This window comes from Gallinula chloropus (assembly GCF_964237585.1).
Source record: "Gallinula chloropus genome assembly, chromosome: 9".
NCBI classification, from domain to species: domain Eukaryota; kingdom Metazoa; phylum Chordata; class Aves; order Gruiformes; family Rallidae; genus Gallinula; species Gallinula chloropus.
The window spans coordinates 19,152,024-19,169,208 of record NC_140094.1 but is presented as its reverse complement, the minus strand read 5'-3'; the positions used below and the strand labels follow the sequence as shown (position 1 = coordinate 19,169,208).

The 17,185-nt window shown below is 57.1% G+C and overlaps 1 protein-coding gene across 1 annotated transcript; it reads left to right on the top strand.

Moving 5' to 3' along the window:
• Positions 1-1,460: 1,460 nt before the first annotated feature.
• CORO2B (coronin 2B) lies at positions 1,461-16,588 on the top strand (the record flags this gene model as incomplete). Its single annotated transcript, XM_084268314.1, has 11 exons — positions 1,461-1,661; positions 8,334-8,450; positions 12,562-12,711; positions 13,047-13,211; positions 13,755-13,871; positions 13,977-14,081; positions 14,364-14,460; positions 14,957-15,069; positions 15,666-15,756; positions 15,875-16,014; positions 16,457-16,588. The coding sequence occupies 11 exons, from the start codon at positions 1,461-1,463 to the stop codon at positions 16,586-16,588; spliced, it is 1,428 nt and encodes a 475-aa protein (XP_084124440.1).
• Between the last annotated feature and the right edge of the window lie 597 nt (positions 16,589-17,185).

Sequence of the window (17,185 nt, the reverse complement as noted above, 5' to 3'; positions counted from 1 at the left end):
ACTTGGCAAAGGTTCCCAGCACTTTGTTGGACGTGAGTCTGCATTTTTTTCAAGGCAGAAAACCTTTCCAGCCCCAAAACAAAAGTCTTTCTGCTTTCATTTTGGGTTAAATCCTCAAGGGTCTGTGTCCTTTCTCCTTGCAGGCTGGGATTTGCTGGCAGCATCACCTCCATGGCAAAACACACCGCGCATCCTGGGAAGGATGCTCTGTGCTGTTGGGCACATGCTCATTAGAGGTGGGAACAACCCTGTCCCCAGTCATTCCCCTTTGGAATTGAGGAGGTGCTGCCCAAACACACCCTGCTCCCAAAGGTGTGCCCAGGGTGTTGAATTTGGGGCAAAGCAGGGACCCAGGGAGGAGTTATTCGGGATTGGAGTTGCCACTGGAGCGTTCCTTTGGTAAGATGCTACCAAGGATGGCCCAGTGTTTAAATACACATGGTTGTGTCAATAGGTTCTGGTTATGAAGACGTGAGTGGCTACAAGTCCTCAGGTGTGTGATCCCCCAGGGTTTGGGCAGGGTGCTGTAGTTATGATGCTCTGAGGTGGCTCCATCGCTTATGTGCTTCTACACCAAGTGCTTTAAATCTGTATAGATTTTATCCTGAACATTTGTGCTGCCCTAAGAGCTCTTTGGAAGACCGAAATTAAAAAGGAAAATGGGTTTGTTGGGGTTTTTTTTTTAACTTGAAAAGGCAAAGTAGTGAGGGCAAGCAAAGCCTCACTCATTTCTGTGCAGCTATCCACAGTGCTTGGATGTGCTCTGGGGAAGCAGGGTGAGCTAGAGGGTCCTTGGGATCCTGGGTTCTTTGGGATTGGGTGATGGGATCCCTGGGAGCATCTCATTTTTGGAGCATGATTAGAGGGCTGGAGCAGCTTCCCTATGAAGAGAGGCTGAGGGAGCTGGGCTGGTTCAGCCTGGAGAAGAAAAGGCTGCGGGGGGACCTCATTGCAGCCTTCCAGTGCCTGAAGGGAGCAGAGGAACAGGAGGGGAATCATCATCAGCATCAGGCAGCTGAATGCAACGTGTCCCAGCTCCCTGATGCTCACTCCCTGCCCGAGTGCTCTTCCCCTGCCCCGATGCCTGCTTTCATGCTGCCCAGCCCAACCCTTTTCCCAGCCATCACGTTAGAAGCCTTAATTCATTTGTCACATGCACGTGAAGCAGCAGCAGCAGCGCTGCCTGTTCTGGATAAGCAGTTCATGCTGAAAAAGGCATCATCTTAAATTTTGCAAGAGTAGAAGAGCCTTTTACTGCCTTCTACGGGTGGTGCCTCACACCAGGGAGGCGACTGGGGATTTGTTTTTCCCAAGGATACCTTGCAGATCCGGGCTGCCCCGTCGCTGCTGCGCCTCGCCGGGCAGCATCCCGACTGCAGCAGGGGTTGGGAAGGGGAAAGCCAGCCCTGGGTGGGATTCTTGTGTGGGGAGGCTGAAGCCCTCTGCCTTTGCCCCGCCAGATGTCATGGCGCCCGCAGTACCGCAGCTCCAAGTTCCGCAACGTCTACGGGAAGGTGGCGAGCCGGGAGCACTGCTTCGACGGCATCCCCATCACCAAGAACGTCCACGACAACCACTTCTGCGCCGTCAACACCCGCTTCCTCGCCATCGTGACCGAGAGCGCCGGCGGGGGCTCCTTCCTCGTCATCCCCATCGAGCAGGTAAAGAGGTTTGGTACCCGTGGAGGCAGCTCGGAGCCGGTGGCTGAGGGTGGGTGTGCGGGTGCACGTGCTGTGCTGGGGTGTCGAAGCCCCTGCTGTCCTCTGCTGGGTGGGTTTTTGGGTAGGAAAGGGAGGATGCAGAGCTGCTGCAGTGAACTGAGGGGTTTCTTTTTTTTCCTTTAGGAAGAAAATGAAACGCTCACTAAAAGCCTTTTTGGCATCTCTGGGTGAGCACGTGCTGGCAGGTCATGTCTCCACCCCGCTCCTTCACAGGGGATGAGGCCACCCGGGTTTGTGACCCTGATATCTCCCCGACACAGCTCCCAGAAGGCAGGGGGGATTTATATCTAAGTCTCCATCACCAAGCAATAGCCCCTTAGGAGCAGCCAATGCCCAGGAGCCTTGTGCTGTGCAGAGGGCTCAGCGCTTCAGTTCCCAGCCTAAAGCCCCTTGCGCTGGAGAAGCAGCACAAACGCCTCAGAAACTGGTTGCAAAGCCCCGGTTTGCAGCACACATCCTTTCCCCCTGCTGTGCCCTGCTTTCCCAAAGCTTTCCCCACGTGAATCCACACATCCCTTGCTCATGCAATTTTTAACCTCCCGTAAATTCAGCTGATGCTTCAGAAGCTGCCCCGTGGGACCGCTCCTGGCTGAGCGCAGGGCTGCATCTCTTGGAGAAAAAGCTGGGCAGGAGCGACCTTGAACATGGAATAAATATTGCCTGTGCTTTGCTCTGCTCTGGAAGTTTGAGCGTGGGGCACTGCTGTGGCATCCTGCCCTTGTCCTGCGGCTCTCAGGTGGCAGGAGGGGACATGGGGCTCTGAGTCACTCGTTCTCAGAGCGCAGCGCTACAGGCTGGGGGAGACTGGCTGGAGAGCTGTCAGGCAGAGAAGGACCTGGGGGTGTTGGGTGACTGTGACTGACCATGGGCCAGCAGTGTGCCCAGGTGGCTGGGAAGGACAACAGCATCCTGGCTTGTGTCAGACACAGTGTGGCCAGTAGGTCTGGGGAGGGGATTGTGCCCCTGAACTCGGCATTGGTGAGGCTGCACCTCGAGTGCTGGGTCCAGTTCTGGGCTCCTCACCATAAGAAGGACATTGAGGTCCTGGAGCAAGTCCAGAGAAGGGCAACAAGGTTGGGGAAGGGGCTGGAGGGCAAATCCTATGAGGAGCAGCTGAGGGAGCTGGGGGTGTTCAGCCTGGAGAAGAGGAGGCTGAGGGGAGCCCTTATCACTACCTACACTGACCTGACAGGAGGGTGCAGAGAGGTGGGCGATGGTCTCTTCAGCCAGGGGACAGGAGATGGGATGCACCATACCCCACATATGAGAGCATATGGTGTGCATGGGGAGAAGACAGCTTCCAGACAGCAAAATTTCAGTGTCAGACCCACTGAGGGTTTTCCAGCTGGGAGGGGAAGCGGGCAGGAGGAGTGCTCCCCTCCAAGCCCCTCTGCACCCCATCTCCCCAAGAGCCCAGTGTTCTCCTTAGGCTCTTTCCCCCTGTAACATTCCCACCCCTTCTGAATTTTTCCTGACTTTCTGGAGTAGGACCAGCTACAGATGGAAGAAATTATAATCAGCATTTTAATTGCAGCTCACAGCTTGACTCTTATTAATATTCAAAAAACCAGGAGCTTTGTCTGAGCCCTCGGAGTGCTCCCACCCCATCCCCTGCCTCCCTCCCCACCCCATGGAACCCAGGCTGCAAGGACAGCCATCCACACACCGCTTACTCCAGGTCCTAAATCCTCAGCCAATAACTCAGGGTTGCCAATAAATTACCCCCCTTTTCTTTGTTTTTTTTCCCTGGCAAATGTAGCCTGGTCCCAGCAGGACAGAAGCAGAGGGAAGACGCTGCCGTTTGCAACCTGTTCCGAAGGGATTGGAAATCCCTGGCAGTGTTGCACCCAGTGCATCCCAGCCAGAGCAGGGTGACTCTCTGTGTCAAGTGGCTCCACGTGCCCTTGTACAACCTAATAAACTCATTAATTAATTTTTTTTTTGGGGGGGGGGGGGGGAAATAGGAACTGATTAGCTTATTAAGACTAAACTAATTTTCTTTGGAAATCAGCAGCCGCCTAATTAATTGGCATCCATATTTAGCCGAACATAATTAAGGTAACCTAGATACTGCAGCTCTACTCAGCGTTTGATTTGCTGCCATCCTTTTCTTTTTTAAAAAAAATCTCTTCTCTTCTCTCCCTGCCCCTCTGTTCTGCTGGGAAAGGTTCACCCCAAACCCCTCTGCTTTGTGCCCTGAGTGATGCTGGGCCATATGTTCCTCCTCCAGCACATCTGAAATGCTGGTTCCTCCCGTGTTTACGTAGGGATGGGGTGGATGCGTCACCTCTTCTGCCAGGCTGGCCCGTGGCTGCGTTTTGTTTCCCTGTCCTCCTCCTCCTCCACCCCATGTTACAGCAGAGTTAGGGCAGGATCCCAAATTCTGGAGCATCAGGCACTGGGAATTGGCCTCTCCCCAGCAGTGTGAAGGTTTCATGCTGGAAATATCCCTGGAGAGTGGGCGAAGGAGAGAGCGTGTGCTGATGCTTCAGAAGATGACGATTCGCTCCCCAAACTGTAGCAACAGCAGGATTCAGGCCAGGATTTGGCTGGAAATGTCTGCGTATTCCAAGTCAGGAATAATGGGATGAGCTCTGTCACTGGGAGCAAAACCCAGTCCCACTGGGGCGGTGTGAGTCTGCAGGAGAACAGCTCCGTGGCTGGGTGGATGCTCAGCTCTGTTACCCCAGTATGGGTACCAGGGGGGATGCTCTGCAGCTGGGAAGATGCTCAGCTCTCCATTACCCCTGGTGCAGATACCAGGGGGAATGCAGATAGGGGTGTTGCTGGCTGGATGCTCAGCTCTCTGTTACCCCCAGTGTGGGTACCAGGGGGGTGCTCTGGGGCTGGGTGGATGCTCAGCTCTCTGTTACCCTGGTGCAGGTAGTGAAGATGAGTTAACTTTCAAAAACCTTCCCCTGCACCGAAACCACTGGGGAGGTGCCCTAGGTCAGGGAAGTCTGTAATTTCCTCCTCTTCAGCCCTTGAGTTGGAGAGACCTTTAAGAAGCAGGCAGTAAATGTATTTACTCTTAATCTCAGCCACTGGAGACTTGTGTGTACTCAAGGATTTCCTGGGAAACCCTTTAAATCCCCCACGCCTCAGGCAGCACTTCCCTGATCCCCCTCGGAAAGCTAATAAGGGATTAGGGGGAAGCTGGGGGTGAGGGAGGGCAGTCTGCCCCAGGGGCTGGCAGCAGGTTCTCTTTCCCCAGGGGTTTCTCACACAGGGACAGGCACCAGAGGTGCTGGCACCAATGCTGGATGGATGCTGCTATCGTTTCTATAATGTTTTCTGCACAGGACTGGGTCAAGGGTAGAGTTGAGTTGAGTTGAGTTGAGTTGAGCTGAGCTGAGCTGAGTGGAGTTGAGTTGAGGTAAGCTGACTTGAGCTGAATTGAGTTGAGTGGAAGTTTTCACTGTACCTGTAGAGCTTTGTAGGAAGCACCAGGCTTTGGAAACGGTCTGGGTTTGTGTCTCCAGGGAACCTGGGGAGAAGCAGGTTTTGTGGGACATGGATATTGAAGTGATTTGAGTGGAGTTCTGTCATCCTGGGACTGAAGTCTGCGTTGTCTGGAGGGTCCACAGCTGTGACATGGCCCATTGCTTCAGTCTGGGGTGATCCTGAGGGTGGCTGGGACAGCAAAACTGCATGTGAGGTCGCCTTAGAGTGCTTAAAAGCGATGCTGCTAAGGATAAAGAGGCTTTGCTCCTCCTGGTGATGGGTTCCCTTTCTCAGGGCGGTCCAACCTCCTGGGGCCATGCATCCATGCCAGCTGGGGCTTTGTATGCATCCCTTCTGGGGCAGTATGCCCATCTCTCCTGGGGCTGTCCATCCATCCATCCATCCATCCATCCATCCATCCATCCATCCATCCATCCATCTGTCCCTCCCTCCTTCCCTCCCTCCCTCCCTCCCAGGCTCTGCACACTGCTGGTCCCTCTGCCCTCACTGCTGCTCCAGCCGTGCCCAGAGAACATCTTCCTTCTCCAACACCACGCAGCAAAATACCAGAATTAAACCAGCCTAACGCCGCCGTTATCCTTCCTCCCCAAGACAGAACAGAAGCACCTTTCCCCTTCTCAAATGCTCCTCCCAGCCCATGCCATGGAGAACATGGAGCCTCCGGAGCCTGGGGAGCCACGGCAGGGCACGCTCCTGCTAGAGAGACAGTATCTGGGTCAGCGAGCTTCCCCAAGCCAGGGGTCAGGGCTCTGGTGATTAGGATTCTCCACAGCTTAATGCAGGGCTGCAGGCCAGCTCCCTCTCGGGGCAGCTAAATGGGAAGCTGCCTGAATCCCTGATTATTTATATTTCATTTATTTTTGGTTTAGTTTCCTTCCTTTGGCTCCTCCCGAGGGCGGACACGTCCCACCGCCGCTCACACACAGGGACCATCCCTTAACTCCTCCGTCCTGGCTGCGTTCAACCCATCTCCATCAAAACTCCTCATTTCTTGGGTGGAAACTTGGATGCTTTGGATGTCTCAGTGCTGATCCTGCTGGAACACGTGTGGGTGCCCAGTCTCCTCAGCCTTGGCTGGCTCTGGCCAAACTGGAGCCATGCAGTTGCTCCTGTCTGGAGCTGCTGGGGGCTGGATGAGCAGAAATCATGTCCCACCACCGCTCTCACACAGGGACTGCCCCTTGCTGTGGCAGCTCCTCCATGCTGGATGCATCCAACCTATTTCCATCAAAACTCCTCATTTCTTGGTTGGAAGCTACCCCTAGCAACCCAGCTCCGTCCCATCTTCTTGGAAGCCCAATGGCTTTGGACAAACCCCATCGTGGCCGGGCAATCACACGGTTGGTCACTCAAAATCGAAGCGGCTGCGTGTTAACAGCTCTGTCTGCTTGGAATTTAACAGCTGCTGCAGGAATTTCTGCCCTAGACAGCGGGTTAATCATGTCATGCTAATGGAAATGAGAAAATGGGGGGGGAGGAATGGGTAATCAGAGCCATTTGGGTAAGGGATGGATGTCTGCTGGCTTAATGTGATAACAGGTGAAGCGGTGCTTTGCATCCTTTAATCCACGGGGCTAGTACCAGGCTGAGGAAGCACCAACCTTGCTGGGCTTCTGTGCTTCACCTTGGGGGCTTTTTCTTTCCAAACCTCAGCTGCTTCCCCCAGGGGTGGCATCCCTGGAGAAGAGGAGGCTGAGGGGAGACCTTCTCACAGCCTCCACTGACCTGACAGGAGGGTGCAGAGAGGTGGGCGATGGTCTCTTCAGCCAGGGGACAGGAGATGGGACAAGGGGCAATGGGCTCAAGCTGCCCCAGGGCAGGGTCAGAGCAGATGGGAGGGAAAAGTTTTTCCCTGAAAGAGTTGTGGGGCTGTGGCACAGGCTGCCCAGGGAGGGGCTGAGTCACCACCCCTGTGTGTGTTTAAAAAAAGGGTAGGTGAGGTGCTCAGGGATGTGGGTCAGCACAGGACAGGAATGGTTGGCCTTTTCCAACCCCGTGATTCTGTGATCCCTGCATCCCCTGCATCCCCTGCATCCCCTGCATCCTGTGCATCCCCTGAATCCTGTGCATCCCATGCTGCTCCTCCCTGAGCAACCACAGCAATTAGCAGCTGTCTCTTTCGGGGAGCAAACTGACACAAATCAACCTTCCCAGCAATGACAGGGCAGGGCTGAGTCCCAGGGCAGGGCTGAGTCCCTGGGCCTGGTTCGACTGCCCGGGGCACTCCAGCCCTGAGCTGTGGATGGTGCAAATGCCCCCTGGTCTCCTCGGCGCGTCTCTTGGCTGGCGCCGAATGGAGCCGGGAGCTCGATACGTTCACAGGTCGGTGCTGGAAGGGCCATGAAATATTTAGCAGTGGCAGCGTGCTGACCTAGTTAGTGTGTGTGCTCTGAAGCATGCCACCAGCTCCAGGCTGCAGAGGAGGAGGAGGAGGAGGAAGGGCTGCAGGGACATCATCCCAGCAGGGACATCCCATGAGGGACATCCCACCAGGGACAGCCCTGCAGCCCATCCACAATGGGCTCCTTAACAGGAGGCTGTGCCAAATGCTGAGGACCATCCTGCTGCCACCGAGCTCTGCAGGTCCCAGCTCCCATGGGATGTTGGGATCAGGTCACCTCTGAAAGTCTTGCAAGGTTTTCCATCCCCCTGGAGGGATCCCATCAGAGGGTGTCACCTTGGGTTGTTAGCCTCATTAAGTGAAAGTGCTAACGATCCTGGAGTCACCAGGGATTCCTCTTGCACACCTTGCTCAGCCCGGGTTTGGAAGTTGGAGGGGGGGGGGAAGCTCCAAGGCCAATGGATCAGTCCAGAGCCTCTGGAGCCCCTTCCAGCTTTCTTGCCCAGATGGTCATGCAAAGGTTTTTTGGGAGCTCCCAGCTGGCTGTACCCCTCCCAGGGGGGGCAGCCCCATGGGGTTGTGTCTGCACAAACCAATCCCTGCACATGGGTCAGCTGCTGCTCCGGAGGTGGAACCCATCCCTGACTTGTCTGGGGGTCTCCTCTGGCTGGAAGACCCACCCCAGTGTGAGCTCTGGAGCTCTTTCCCCAAACAAGGCTCTAACCTTAAACCCACCAAATTTATCACCATTTCCCCCCCCCCTTTTTTAATTTCTTTTTTCAAATCATTATTATTTTAAATTCCAGACAGGCCGGATCGAACCGAACTACCCCAAAGTCTGTGGTCACCAGGGCAACGTGCTGGACATCAAGTGGAATCCCTTCATTGAGAACATCATCGCCTCGTGCTCCGAAGACACCTCGGTGAGCTGGGCTGGCACCTCCTGGGGGGACAAGTGGCCTCAGCTCTGTGTACCCTCCTGCCTTTAGTTTACACAGCCCAGTGTGGGTGGGCAGGGCATTCATCCCCCCCTGCTGCCCCCCCTGCCACAGGCAGGGTCACCCCCCCCAGCCCAGTGCCCCCCAAGCCCCATCCAACCCGGCCTTGAACCCTGCCAGGGATCCCGGGGCAGCCCCAGCTTCTCTGGGCACCCTGTGCCAGGGCCTCCCCCCTCCCCAGGAAGGATTTCTGCCTCCCAGCCCCTCTCCATCCCCCTCCTGCAGCTGAAGGACATTCCCCTGGGCCTGGCCCTCCCTGCCCTGGGCACCAGCCCCTCTCCAGCTCTCCTGGAGCCCCTCGAGGGCCGGGAAGGGGCTCAGAGCTCTCCCCAGAAGCAGCCTTCTCTTCTCCAGGCTGAGCCAGCCCAGCTCTCCCAGCCTGGCTCCAGAGCAGAGGGGCTCCAGCCCTCCCATCATCTCCATGGCTCCTTGGGACTGGCTCCCACAGCTCTGTGTCCTCCTTGTCCTGGGGATCCCCGAGCTGGATGCAGAGCAGTGTGTGAGTTGTGTGGCTGGTTCCCAGCTCTGGTGCTGTCCCCATCCCAGCGCTGCTCTTTCTGCCTCCCCCGCTGCAGATAAGCCCCACAGCTGTGCACAACAAGGTCATTTTTTATTGTATTTCTTCTTCCCCAAGCCCCACAGCGGTGCTATTATTAAACCTTCTTGCTCTCAGGGTCTGGGGGGGTGGGGAGCTGCCACCGCTCCCATGGTGTGACCCCTCAAGTGACAGGAGCGAAAGGCTGGGGGTGATGGTAATGAATGGGGTCATGGTTACGTCGCTGTTATTTCCATCCCTTTCCTCCCCTTTGCTTCCTGGACACAAACAAATCCATCCCAAAGGCTGTATGGTAAAAGAGAGAGGACCTCAAAGGGCCTTTGCAGGAGGGAGGAGGTTGGGAGCTGCACACACCCCCCACCCCCATTAGGCACAGCAGATGCCAGGCTTGGGGGTGACCCAGTTTTTAACCAATCTGCCTCAGCCGATGCTCAGTGTTCCCTGTGTGATCACCTAACGCCTCATCCCCCCTCCAGCTCAGCCTATCGGTGGGGTTTATTAGCTGCAAGCTTCCTGAGGGGGGAAAGGGATGGGGAGGGGTGGGGGGGGGGGAGTCAGATGGTGGCCATGAATCATGGTGAGCTGTTTCCTGCTTTACATGAGAACTGTTTGGATTCCATGGCCGGGGAATTGGAGGTGCTGGGAGGGAGCGAGGTGGTGGGAAGACTTCGTGAGCCATCGTTAACCCTGAGTTAATTGCCCCCCTCCTTCCCTGATGGAGAGGAGTTGGTGGGGAACAGCCCTACAGCTGGGTGGGCTCACGGCTCCCAGTGCCTCCCTGCACCTTGGGGTGCTGCTCATGGGCAGGTCCTGCAGCTTCAGGGTCTCTCCGCTCCCTCCCGAAGGGTTTAACGGGGTTCTGGTGAAAGGAGAAGGGTGCCCCAGTCCTTGGGGAGGGGAGCTGCAGGAAATAGCATCTGCATGATGTCAGTCCCTGGCTGGGGATGTGGGGACAACCTGACGCCATGCAGCCAGCTCCTGGCTTGTGTCTGTCCCCCATCCTGTCCCCAGCACGGAGAGGACAGCGTGTGCAGCCCCCTCCCCGGGGCATCACCCCAGTATATCCTTCCTGAGGGGGTGATGAGGCTTTTACAGCCATGGTTCAATGCCATTTCCCACAGCCCACCAGGGTTACTGCTCTGCTTGAGACCCCTCCTGGGATTAATCCCTTCATATCAAACCCATATCTGTTTGCACCTGCTCGGATAAAGCTGCCTGTCCTCATGTGTCCCTCTCCCTTGGGGTACCAGGATGATTAATTCATCATTTATCTCCATGGCACAATTAGTGCCAGGGCTGATCTTTGAGTCCCCACTGCTGCAATGCCATGAAGGCTTTTTGGGAAGGAGCTTTTAAAGGGCAGGATGAGCCCTTTGGAGACTGAAGGGGAATTACCTGGATTCTGCAGGTGTTTCAGGCTCTGCCTTTCCCTTGTGCTGTGATGCTCAGTGTACTCAGGTGCAAGAAGCTGGTGCAGAACGTGGAGCTGGAGAGGGGGGGCTGAGGCACAGTGTCCCATTCCCAGGATACATTCTTCATGGAAAGGCGTGTTTTGGGGCAGGTTTTATCAGGGGGTTTTCTTTGGATGGACTGGGGGAGGAAGCCTCTGGCTTCCCGAGCTGCATCCCTCTCCGGCTGCTCTCCCTGGTGTTGGGGGGAGGAGGAAGGTGAGGAGAGGCACTTCTGGGGCCGTTCCTCAGGCTTTTTGCCATGATGATTTCCCAAAAGCACCGTTTCCATCCCAGGAGGGGATGTGGTTATGAAACCCAGTGCTGGGTTTTCCTTAGCTCTGGCTATGCCCGTGCTGCCGGCGGGATGGAATTAGCTCCACATCCCGCTCCGACCCGGCTATTTTCAGGTCGCAGCGACATCAGCAGCAGGGAAACCTGCCCCAAACAGCCTGTCCCTGGCACTCACCCCCCTTCTTCTTGCAAGGCAGAAGGGATGCCGTGACTCCGGAGCAGAGCGCAGAGGTGATGCTGTGCCGCAGAGCCCTGGCAGCGATTCCCCGCTGAGCGCGGACGCGGGATGCGTTTAGTATCCATCCTTTAGGCTCCCTGCACAATGAAGGGGGAAAGGTTAGTGCCAGCCTGAGCAGCCCCTGAGGATGCAGAGAGCCCGGCCCTCAGTGTGTGAGGGTCTCCCTGTGTCCCCACCAGGGTTTGACAGGGCATCCCCCGAGCAGCGAGCTCGCAGCAGGCATCTCTCTGGCACGCTGAGCTCGCTCCGTGCCCTCGCGGGTGCGGGCGATGGAGGCGCAGCAGGAGGTTTGGTAACAGCCGTTTCATAACCCACAGTTTCATAACCCGCCCCTCAGAGAGCCGGTGGTTGGGGCTGTGCTGCTTCCTCCCCACGTTGCGCCTTTTATGAGCACTGCTGATGCTCTCAGGATGGTCCCTCCAAACCCACCCAGCCTCCTGCCTGCACCTCTCCTAACGCCTTTCCTTGGTGTTCCTCACCTCTAAATGTGCAGCTCATAGAATCGCAGACAGGTCTGGGTTGGAAGGGACCCCAAGGATCACAGAGCTTCAACCCCCCTGCCACAGGCAGGGCCACCAACCTCCAGGCCTGGAGCTACACAAGGTTGCCCAGGGCCCCATCCAACCTGGCCTTGAACACCCCCAGGGATGCTGGTGGGGGGACAGAAGGGAACCAGCACAGGCCATGTGCGATGTCCGGGTGCTTTGGCTTTTCTAGTGGTGATATTTAAGAGTGGGGAGGTGTGAATGTTGGAGCTGGGGTGAGAGGAAGGCTCCAGGGAGGATGAGCACATGTGGAGGGAGATCAGAGTCTGAAGCTTGGTTGTTTCATCCTTTGGCTGACCCATGGGGATCAAGATGCTGATGGGTTTTGGGGGCTCTGGGAAGCTGTAGGGATGGTGGAACCCCCCTCCGGTCTCACTGCTGGGATGGATGTGGGGTGCCCAGATGCAGGGCAGACCCGAGGAGAGGGGTAAATGTGACATCACTCCTGTGATCTGCCATAGAGGTGGGAGCATCCGTAACTCCTCTCTGGTAGTGTTATCCGGAGCTGCTTGGCTGAAGGGAGGATGCTGTAGAAGGCTCAGTCTGCCCTGGGGCAGCACCCCCTTTTATTTGGAGATCACCTCCTCTGCAGAGGCTTTTCTAGCTGGTTTTAACCCGGGTGCTCCCAGACAGGCTGGTGGCAGTGGGGCAGCGGGGTGTCCCTGTTGGCCCCGCTCCCCCCCAAGTGCTGCCTCAGCTTCCCTGGGTCCATCTCCCTGGAGCCCAAGGGTGGGACAGCTGCCTCCCATCTCCCCTTTCGCTGGGACGGGATGGACCCCCTGCACTCCCCCTGCTGCTGCAGGGGACCAGATCAACCCCCCACCCATTAGGGTGCAGGATGAGGCTGCTGGCATCAGGGCACCGCAGGGATTCAGCAGCTCAGAGCTCCCCCGGGTGGGTGTCAGGGTCCTGCTGGGGGTCCCAAACCCACCCTGACACCCATCCCGTCCTGCAGGTGCGGATCTGGGAGATCCCTGAGGGTGGCCTGAAGCGAAACATGACGGAGGCCGTGCTGGAGCTGTACGGGCACAGCCGCCGCGTCGGCCTTGTCGAGTGGCATCCCACCACCAACAACATCCTCTTCAGCGCCGGCTACGACTACAAGGTGAGCCCTGTCCGTGGGGGCTGCCCTGGCAAAGCTGTGGCCTGCTCGTGACACAGGTGGGGTGTCACCTGCCAGCACCCAGGGCAGGATCCTGCTGGGTGGAGGGAAAGGACCCACTGTGTCTGCAGCGGATGGTACCTTCATCCCACAAGGATCTTGCAGCACTGAGAGGAGGGGAGGGGGCTCTGCACAGGACGAGGGGGGCAATTCCAACCCAACCAGGAGATATGAAGGTGCCCACAGCAGATGTGGAGGTTGCACGAGATGTGGGTTGGGGTCTCCAGGAGTGGAGATACCAGGGTAACCTTCCCTTCCCACCCTGCCCCATCCTGCAGGTCCTCATCTGGAACCTGGACATCGGGGAGCCGGTGAAGATGATCGACTGCCACACGGACGTCATCCTCTGCATGTCCTTCAACACCGATGGCAGCCTCCTGGCCACCACCTGCAAGGACAAGAAGTTGCGGGTCGTGGAGCCGCGGTCCGGAAGGGTCCTGCAGGTACAGGGCTCATGCTGGGATGCTGCATGGGATGGAGGGGAGAGGGGCATGGAAAGACCTTGGGGATGTGGAAAAGCATTTGGAAGATGCTGTACGTACCCCTGAGGTTTTGCTCGTGTTGGGGTCTGCGGGAATGCGAGGGGCTGGGTGGTTGGATTAGGTGAAGGTGATGGGGAAGGCGCTGGTGTTGGAGGCTTTCATTCCACTAATTAGGGATATGTGGAAAATAATAGTGGAAATTAGGATGGAGTGCAGAAAGCTCCAGAAAAAGCCACAGTCTGGAGGCGGATGGTGGTTTCCTGATGAAGGTGGGATCCAATATTCAGGAAAACAGGCAGTTTGGATTGGCACGGGCTGGAAGTGGAATCTGCAGCCCTACTGGCACGGAGCCGGGGGGGAGCAGGGGGAGGCATCGGGGGACAGCAGGTTGGGGACATACTGAGGAAGGGGCTTGTCCCGGGGTGAGGAGCCAGGCCTGGGGGCTGCAGTGGGGTTGGGGAGGAGGGGGAGGGGTCTGCGATCGGGCACATTCGTGTCTCGCAGGAGGCGAGCTGCAAGAACCACCGCGTCAACCGGGTGGTCTTCCTGGGGAGCACCAAGCGGCTGCTGACCACGGGGGTGTCGCGCTGGAACACGCGGCAGATCGCGCTCTGGGACCAGGTGGGTGCCGGGACCCCCTCATCCCACCCCTCCATCCCCACCGAGACCCCCCACCTCTGCTCAGCACAGACCTCGGGTGACGCAGCGCTTTCCCCCCCTGCCCAGGAGGACCTGTCCATGCCCCTGATAGAGGAGGAGATCGACGGGCTCTCGGGGCTCCTCTTCCCTTTCTACGACGCTGACACCCACATGCTGTACTTGGCTGGCAAGGTACAGGCTGCACCCCTCATCCTGCTGCCATGGGGGGCTGTGGCATCTCCCCCCCAAACCACACAAGGGATGGAGAGCTGGACGGGGAACACACCTGATCCACCAGCAAAGCATCACGCAGCTCTCCGGCCGTGAAGCCCTGGTTTCTGGGGGTGCCTGTGATGCCTGGGGCTGCAACATCCCCCCCATCCTGTCCCCCCCATCCCTCAGATTTCCCAAGGATGGGGTGCTGGGGGTTGGTATCACAGTCTGAATTCAACCTGGTCTCTCTTCTCATGCCAGGGTGACGGCAACATTCGGTACTACGAGATCGGCTCAGAAAAGCCCTACTTGAGTTACCTCATGGAGTTCCGCTCCCCAGCCCCACAGAAAGGACTGGGTAAGGACGGCCACACCACTGCCCTCTTGCTCTGAGCTCGCCAAAAAATAGGTGATGGAAGGGGCTTCATTAAGTGCTGTGGGGAAATGGGTTTGGGGGAGGTTTGGCAGGTGCTGTGCCAGCTCCAGAGCATCATCGTGGAGCTGCTGGGTGGTGTTGGCATCGCTGTGATCATCTTCCCACGGTGATAGGGATGGGATGGGGCTGCATCCTGGCCAGGCACACGCCTGGTGACACACTGGCCACTGCCACACATGCTGTGGCTTTACCAGGGGACATCAGCCAGTGATTGCCATGATTTTGGATGAATTAAAGCTCATCCCTTTCCCAGCATCCCTGCAAACACGCCTGGTGCAGCTCCAGTCTGTGTGCCAGGTCCCCAGGGTGACAGCAGGGATGGATTCAGCAAGGCTCTGGGTCTCCCAGTGCAGAGCAAGGACATTTTTGGGGTCCTCCCTGCTGCACCCCGGAGTTATTGCCCTCTCCTTCTTCACAGGGGTGATGCCGAAGCACGGGCTGGATGTGTCAGCCTGCGAGGTCTTTCGGTTCTACAAGCTCATCACCCTCAAGGGGCTGATCGAACCCATCTCCATGATCGTGCCGAGGAGGGTGAGTACCCTGGGACAGGCTGGTGGGGGTCAGTGGGGTCCAGGGGTACCCAAAGCAGGGCCAGTGAGACGGAGCTGCCCTTCGATGACCCATCTGATGGCTGCATCTCTTTGCTCCGGTCTAAGTCCTCCCGGTCATTGCGCTTCCCAGCGATGGGCTTTCTGGGGGTTTTTCCCAGGGTTAGTGGGAATGTCCATGGGAAGTGGGGTTCTGCATTGCTCCTGGCCCTGCTGTGGCTGGGTTGCATCAACCAGCTTGTGCCATTGTGAGGTCTGGGGGCTCCTTCTGCCTAAATGATGTGTCTCGGAGCTGGAGCAGGGTTTGGCTTTCGCCTTTCCAAATGCAGCCACCAGCCTGGAGCCAGTCCTGGGTTCTGCTGCATCTCAGCAGCTGCTCATCCTCCTCTGGCCCCTCTGCAGTGTCCCCCATCTAACCTGAGGGTGCAAACGTGGGGCTTGCTGCTTCCCAGGATGCCCTGGGCGGGTGCATCACGGCTTCCAAAGGAGCACAGCCGACTGCATCCCATCACAGACGTGGGGTCGGCATCATGAGCGGGCTCACAGAACAGGTTCCTTCTCTTTCCCCCGTGTTTTTAGTCAGAAACGTACCAAGAGGATATTTACCCCATGACTCCGGGCACGGAGCCGGCTCTCACACCCGACGAATGGCTGAGCGGGGTCAACAGAGGTAAAGCCACCGGCACCGCGCGGGGTGGGAGGTGGGAGCCCCAGCAACGGGACAGGGCTGCAGCATCCCCCCTCCCCAGCCTCCTCCCCAACTCTCTCCTGTGCTCTGCCCTGCTCAGATCCCATCCTGATGTCGCTGAAGGAGGGCTACAAGAAGACATCCAAAATTGTCTTCAAGGCACCGGTGAGGGAGAAGAAGAGTGTTGTTGTTAACGGCATCGATCTGCTGGAGAATGTGCCGCCCCGGACGGAGAACGAGGTAGCAACATCATGGGGATGGGAGGGGACGGTCTCTGGCTTGGAGAGGGGGACAACACTGTTTTTGGGTGCAGCTTGGGAAGCCACTGCTCTGCAGGTCTCTGCTTGCGCTCCCAAAGGGAGGCACTAGGGTTTCCCTGCAGCTCAGCATCCTGCTCCGCACCAACCCCAGAGCATCCCAAAGAAGCAGCACTAAGCTCCCAAAGTTTTCTTTAGTAAAATCCTTCCCTGGGGAACAGGGCACGGGGGTGATGGGGAAACGCCAGCGCTGGGTCCCAGCAAAGACTCATCCTGCTGGAGCAGAGTTTGTGGATGGCAATTTCACTGAAAACTTAAATCCATGAGAGCACGTTGCAAAAGGCTCCAGGGGCTGGTGAGAGGCTGAATCCCACGGGAGTGAGCGGCCAGCACGGTCCCTCCAGCTCCCTCCTTCCCTTTTCCAGCTCCTTCGGATGTTCTTCCGGCAGCAGGACGAGATCCGGCGGCTGAAAGAGGAGCTCTCGCAGAAGGACATACGGATCCGGCAGCTACAGCTGGAGTTAAAGAACTTACGGAACAGCCCCAAGAACAATTAACTCCCGGGGACCTTTTATAAACCAACAAACTCTCTTTGTTTCTACTCGCTCCTTAGTTTTATTGCACCCACTCACCCAGAGTACGAGCCAGAAGCCAAGTGACCTGCCAAGAGCCCTCCCTCTAACTGGAAACACCTTCTCCTACTCCTGTCTAGCATTAAAACCGCTGTAACCCAATGCTGAGGTGTCTGCGTGGCCCAGTAAGTAGACAAGCAGCATTCCCTCTGTTGGGGAAACTGAGGCAGCAGCAGCGGTGACTCCTTGGGAAAGCGTGATGCTTCGTTGCTATTAATTTTTATTATTATTATTATTATTTTTTCCTATGCAAAAAAATGTGACAGCGGGGTGTAGAACTGGAATGGGGTGTAGGATGGGCTGGATTCATCAGAGCTGGAGCTTGGGAGCCTTCCCGTGGTGCTGCTGGGGGCTGTGGGATAGCTGGGCTTCAGCAGGAGCAGCCTGTGAGCATCCCTGGGCTGCAGCCTGGGGAAAGGAGCTGCTCTACACGCCTCCAGCCTTCCTTAAATACAGAATATCCCCAAAAAAGGATGAATTCCCGAATCCAAAAGTAATTTATTGGGATGTGTCCCGCTCCCT